Below are 6,733 nucleotides of genomic sequence, written 5' to 3'. Positions count from 1 at the left end.
AACTATAGTTTTGTTATACTTTTTGGTCCTCCTTGACTGAACAAAAAAAATTAAAAATATAAATTTTTATTAAAATTATAAAAAATATTTAAAATCATCAAAAATTTAAATTATCAAAATAAAAATAAAAATTGAAAAATTTTTAAAACATTATTTTCAATTATATATATTTTAAATAAATTTTTACAAATTTTATATTTTTAACTTTTTTTCTTCGATCAACGTTAATCAACAATCTTGTCATCGGTCAACAACTACATCAACGGTCAACAAAGGACACATGGCATATTTTGATTGGTTGCTGTTTCTTTTTAATACCAAAAAGTATCAATGTGGAAAAATGAGTATAGTTCAGGGGCTAAATAGTGAATAAAGACAAAATAAAAATCTAAACTGAAAATCCTGGGCGCGTGGGACACGAAACGAATCTCTGCCATGTCTTTCCACTTCACCGTGTTCTTCGGCTTCCTGCTTTTTTATTAATATTTATTTTTTCTTTTTATAGGTTAATTAATATTTCTAATTTAATCAGTGGTTTTTATTAACTGAAAATTTTAAATCAGAAAAATAAAAAAAAATATTTTTCAAAATTTTTTAATATTTTTAATCTCTCTCTCCAATCATTATTTATTTGTCTGTGAAAAAACACTCAAGTTTTATTTATTTATTTTAGCTTAAAGCCAAAGAGTGGAAGTTCTTTCATGTTTCATTGATATGAAGTCAAGAGATTGTGTAAGTTCTTTTGTTTTTTAAAAATCTAATCATAATCATAATCATGTTATGCACTGCAAAAGTTACTTTCCAACTTTCCACTTCTAAATCTTTTTGTTTTCTCACATTACTAGAAATTTTAGCTTGTTTCTGCTTTCTATAAAGCCATGTTTTGATTTATAGTTCTATGAGAACTCCTACTGTTACTGGATTTCGTGAGTAGAGTGAACTTTTCCATCTTTAAAAAAAAAAAAAAACTTGAATTTCTTTCGATATTAGCGTTTGTAGTGATTGGGGGTAAAAGATTAAACGCACAAAAAAACATATATTCAGTGATGCATTTGTTGCCTGATGTTATGCTATGAAACTTATTAATGAACTGCTTCACCCTCACACTTCAATGAAGCTTGTTGGGGCGGGGAAGAGGCATCAAGCACTAATTACCTGACCCAAATTGCCATATAAAGCTGTGTCGGTGTTTATATTTTGCGGGTCACTAATGTTTATAATTTCGTTTTTATTGCGAGATTTGTGCCCTCTCATCTGCTTGTTGGCTTATGCCTCCGTTTCTTTAGAAAGTTAAATTATTGTGCCTTTATTTCCTCTTTCTTGACAGATACCTCTGGTTACTGAACGGAAAAGTTGTAGCTCATGTCTATGTAGCCTTATTCCAGCTACTGCTCTGCTTTGTATAGTTTACTTCCTTGGGAGTTCATATGTCGCACCAGCAAATAAAGAGGTATATGTGCCACTTTTTGTTTCTGTAATCCATATCATATGACTGTAAATCCACGTATTTCGCTTTCTATATGCGTGAATGAGCATCTTTTTGTGTGTTTTTCATAAAATATTACCTAGTTTAATTCATTATCATTCCGCAGGTTAATAATCTATAGATCCCATTCTTTTAACTTGTGTTATCAGTGTACAGTTTAAGTTACTATCAATTTATTTGGAAGTTGGTGTCACAGACAAAATAGAAAGCAATATATTGATTGGAGAATAATAATTGTTCCATTCATGCAGAAATTGTCTATGTGGGGAGTGACTGACTTTTTGCAAAGCTCAAACAAGTGCAAGGTCTGTTTATGAGTCTTTGAAGGTTTTACTTAATCGCATTCCTTATTTCTGAAAATTTTTCTGTTCTAGCAATCAACATTCTGACTGTAGTTTCTTATGTTTGTATATATCCTTAGAGCCAATGCAAGCCCCTTGGAAGTGAGCCATTACCTGAAGGCATCATCACAAATACATCTAACTTGCAAATGAGACCTTTATGGGGCTTCCCAAAGGTAAAAGTTTATGAAATGACTGACGGAAGTTTCAATCAAAGTTATCATGTCTCCTCTATCAGACTTTAACATTGAACTGTGTTCTGATGATGTGCACACATTGTTTGTAAAGAAGGAGAAGGTCTCCACTAGCTTATTTGCAGTTGCTGTTGGAATAAAGCAAAAAGATATCGTCCATAAAATGGTCAAAAAGGTAAAATACAATTCCTTTGATCTTTACATATGATTTTTGCTTCTATATATATATATATTTGAATTTGATTGCTCTTTGTTTATAATTGTACAGTTTCTATCTAGTGGTTTTGTTGTAATGCTTTTCCACTATGATGGTATTGTTGATGAATGGAAGGATTTTGCATGGAGTGATCAAGTCATACATGTTTCTGCACGCAATCAAACTAAATGGTAAGACATCTTAGGCTTCTAAATCAATAGCAGTTTATATTGGAAGTAGCATTATTCTAAATCTCATTCTGGATTTTGTTTCTTGGTGACTAGGTGGTTTGCAAAGCGTTTCTTACACCCTGGTATTGTTTGGGAATATAACTACATTTTCCTTTGGGATGAGGACCTTGGAGTTGAAGATTTTCACCCGAAAAAGTAAGTTGAAATTTGAACTATAACATAAATTTGACAGAAGTTTGCTCGTTCCTGTTGCTTTATGAAAAGAAATACCATTACTATCCAAGTATAAAAATATTGCTAATAAGCATCTGCTGCATGATAACAAATGAAAGTTGCAGGACGAGGGAGTTTATGATGGCTTTTATTCAAGAATTCTTGTTCTAGCTTGTAGTACTTATAGCTATAGGCTACTCTTAGTTATGCTCCGAAGAGTCGAGAATGACTGCAGAGCTGACAGTGAGCATTGGTTAAGCTGGTGATGTGTTGATGAAATTGTGATAGTTACTTTAAAGCTTATGAAATTGTTTCCTATGTCTGCTAACTTTTGCTATCATCTTTATTAAAAAGAACCGAGAAAGTGTTTGGGCCACATCTTTTATATAATTTCTACTGATAATCTATTTTATAAGTACTTGAAACTGAAATAGAAGTTAATTTGGTATTGTCAGATATGTGTCAATTGTTGAGCGCGAAGGGTTAGAAATATCACAGCCTGCTCTTGATACTGCCAAATCAGAGGTACACCATCAAATTACTGCACGTGGAAGGAAATCAATAGTGCACAGGTTCTTCTATTCATTTATTTCTTGTATCTATTCTGAATGCTACTTCCGTTATGAATTCATTGTATTTTCCAAACCACACAGGCATTATTTAAAATGCAGTCTATTTAAATTAGTTTCTTACATTGCATCATTGTGTATGGTTTCTATTTGCAGGAGAACTTTTAAACATGGTGTTAACAGGACAAGTTGTGATGGCCATAGTAAGGCACCTCCATGCACAGGGTAAAGTTTTATGTTGTGAAATTACTAAATATTTTCTCTCTATTTCTGTTGTTGTCAAGGGTATCTTTTCTATTGATACTTCCAAAAGAATTTATGCTTATCTTCAGCAATTACAGTGCAATTTGACAAAATTATTCAGTTTGAAAGTATTTCTCAAATGCTGGTTCTACTTATGAATTAAGAAGAGAATGTTACAGATGGATAGAAATGATGGCCCCTGTTTTCTCAAGAGCTGCCTGGCGTTGTGTATGGTACATGATTCAGGTTTGCCTTCCTTACTCTTTTTTCCTTATTTTTCTTCCTTTTTCTGAGAGGAGTAGGGAGGTCAATTGCTATATATATATTCGCTAGCATACTGTTTAGCGCAGAATACAAGATGATACATCTTTATTATGGAGCTAAATTAACTAAACATCTCTGGTTTTGCAAGATGGTGAATGTCCCTTAATGCTGTATTAAAATGTTTTTAAAATTGTCTCCTACATCAGATATTTTTTAAAGTCACATCCTTGGTCTGTTATTTACCTCTCCTTTATTTATTTGGTTTTCCAGAATGACTTGATTCATGCATGGGGCTTAGATATGCAACTTGGCTATTGTGCACAGGCAAGCTACTTTTAAACGGGTTTCCCTTGTATTTGTTAAGCCGAAATGAATGTTGCATAACTTGTTTTCTTTAATAGGGTGATCGAACTAAAAATATTGGGGTTGTTGATGCTGAGTACATAGTCCACTATAATCGCCCTACACTAGGGAGCACAGTTGAAAAGAATCACTCTACTCTTCAAGGTGGAAACAAGGTTAGATATTTAGCAGATTTATCAACGAGATATTAATGGTGCATTATGTTCTGTATTTAAGCAATATGATCCTTGGATATGGTTCTAAGCAAGTTGGAGATTGTTGCATCTCAAGTCCTGGTTCATTCTAGTACTTTAATGCTACTGTTGTGTCAATATAATCCCTCCCTCCCTCCCTCCCTCGTGTTCGTTAGAATTAACAAACATAATATGGAACACATTTGTTTAGGACATAATATCAATCATTGTAGAAAGTGTAGCTGAATGGAGAAATCTTTCTTGCTTAGACTCAATTATGAATGAAGTTAAGGATTTCTGTTCGATATTGGACCAATCAACTTCTCCTTTATTTTCCTCATTAATAGGAATTATAGCACCCATTTACATCTTCAGGTGCCTGAGATCTGTATTATATGGGTATTTAAAAGGGAAGAAAGGACCTTGGCAACTTTTGGACCATAAAGGAACTTTTCATCCTGAACCCAGTATTTTTCTGGCTAATGTCTAGTGCCTCAGGATCAATATAAGAAACTGGCCCAGTTTTGTATTAGTTATAATGTGAACTAATTCAGCAGTGCAGGTTAGCTTGCACTAGCTGATGTGCCCATCCATAAATATGAAAATGAAACTATATTAAATGTATGTTCATTGTTGTTCTATTCCAAGTATATTATCGTACTTAGGTATTTTGTCTTTGCTAACCATATTGATTGTTTCTTTATTGCAGACATATTCTCATCGACGTGGAAAAGATCCTAGAGTAGAAGTAAGTATCTGGGTATATTGCATTCTGTTGTCCCGCTCCCTTAACTAGTTGAACTTACCTTTTGTTCGATCTTTATCCATGTTTTTGAGACTCCTGCATTATGAATTCTTATTCTTGTTACATGCATATTATATTCATCATGCTGTTCTAAAATAAAAAAACCATCTAGTTTCACCACGATGCAAAATACGTATGCGTAGGTACTTCTGTCATTGTTTCAACCAAATGAAACGAAACTGCTAGTTTTGAATGTTTCATTATTACAAGATGACAAAAACAGATGGAACACCTTTTCTTTTTTCCTTTGGTTGGGCATCGACTCCCTTGTAGTCATATAAGTTTGTAGAACACCATGTTTTCCTTATTGGAGTAAGAATTTGATCTATATAGGTAAGGAGACAGTCATATATCGAGTTGGATATCTTCAGAAAACGATGGGAAAAAGCTGTCAAGAACGATAAATGCTGGGCCGATCCATATCAATAGCAAATAAATGAGTGCATCACCGTGTGATTCATCGGCTACAGCTAAAGCCATGTAAAATATATACATCATTGTGCATTTAAAGATGTTGCAAAACAGAAGAGACTGAGCTGGTGCTATGATCGGTTCTCTCCACTGGCCATGAGAACCTGATTTGATTGGATAGCATTTTTCCTCCTATGGTTGCCAAGTTCAGTTCATTTGTTTATATTCGATACAGGTCCAGAATTGTAGTCGCTCCATTTTTTAGTCGCAATAAAGAGATTATGTATATAGAAACTGTTCAGAAATAAGGTGCCTTTGTTTTGTTTACTGATTTCATGTTATAACGGTTACCATGTATCAATTTAGGATATGTTGGTGTATTTATAAAATTGTCTTTTCATAACTTATAGTCATCTTCCATCCACTCTCCATAATTACATGAAATGCATTTTTTGTCTGTAGAGACCAACAAGTAGATTTTATTCACGACTGGATTGGTCAGCTCCATTCATTTAGTTGTAGAGATGCATCAACCCACCCACCTTGTGAAAGATATGAGCTTGGACAAAGCTTTCAGGAAGATTAACAGGTCAAACCTATGGAAAGGGCCTTGGCAACAATGTGGGCTCTAATGTTAGAGGTATATCTAACAACAACTTCCTTTTCCATTCTCTGGAAGTGGTGGAATGACATTGGTTGATTCAAACTCAAGTAGGGAAAAATCCTCTTTTTATTCAAAAGTTGAGTCATGCGGAGATGGCTAGTTGAAGGGCCAAGGGTTTTGCTACAATTATGACGAGCCCTATTCATTTGGACATCAATAGAAGAAGTTGTTCTGGTTGGAAGTAGACTATCATGATGATATTGTGTTAGACCAAGGTTAAGGCTGTAAATAAATAGATTGTTGAACAAATTACTCGTGAATTACTCATATAATATTTGTTTATATTCGTTTATTAAGTTAAAATAAACGAGTATAAACGAATAATTTATGTTCAGTTACTACATGAACGAGTTTGAATAAAGATATGTTGGGTTCGTTTATGCTCGCGAACAAGCTCGTTTACAGACTCACTTATTTAAAGATAACGTTTTCCTATGAAAAATACTTAAATAATATTTTCCCTCTGTTTTTATATTTAAATTTAGCTAATTTGTTTGTTTGGTTGGTTTATTGTTTGTGAACATTTTCATTTAACGTTTACGAACATGTTCATTTAACATTCGCAAACATATAAATGAACATGTTCACGAATGTTAAATGAATCAAGCTCGAATGTACCA

General features: G+C 33.3%; 1 protein-coding gene across 6 annotated transcripts; it reads left to right on the top strand.

The window, feature by feature from the left end:
• Positions 1-579: 579 nt before the first annotated feature.
• LOC107959418 (uncharacterized) lies at positions 580-6,496 on the top strand. Of its 6 annotated transcripts, none has more exons than XM_016895481.2 (14): positions 580-732; positions 1,328-1,450; positions 1,738-1,791; positions 1,908-2,003; positions 2,116-2,196; positions 2,290-2,408; positions 2,502-2,603; positions 3,077-3,193; positions 3,347-3,415; positions 3,613-3,679; positions 3,968-4,021; positions 4,099-4,215; positions 4,943-4,981; positions 5,912-6,496. In XM_016895481.2, the coding sequence occupies exons 1-14, from the start codon at positions 715-717 to the stop codon at positions 5,963-5,965; spliced, it is 1,110 nt and encodes a 369-aa protein (XP_016750970.1). In that variant the 5' UTR covers positions 580-714; the 3' UTR covers positions 5,966-6,496. The 6 variants fall into 6 exon arrangements, with proteins under 6 accessions (XP_016750970.1, XP_016750969.1, XP_016750968.1 ...); XM_016895480.2 differs by lacking the exon at positions 5,912-6,496 and adding an exon at positions 5,372-5,852 and having other exon boundaries at positions 581-732; positions 2,119-2,196; XM_016895479.2 differs by lacking the exon at positions 5,912-6,496 and adding an exon at positions 5,372-5,852 and having other exon boundaries at positions 581-732.
• Positions 6,497-6,733: the final 237 nt, after the last annotated feature.

The sequence above is a fragment of the Gossypium hirsutum genome, chromosome D04 (assembly GCF_007990345.1).
Source record: "Gossypium hirsutum isolate 1008001.06 chromosome D04, Gossypium_hirsutum_v2.1, whole genome shotgun sequence".
Taxonomy (NCBI): Eukaryota; Viridiplantae; Streptophyta; class Magnoliopsida; order Malvales; family Malvaceae; genus Gossypium; species Gossypium hirsutum.
This window is presented reverse-complemented; position numbering and strand designations above follow the sequence as displayed.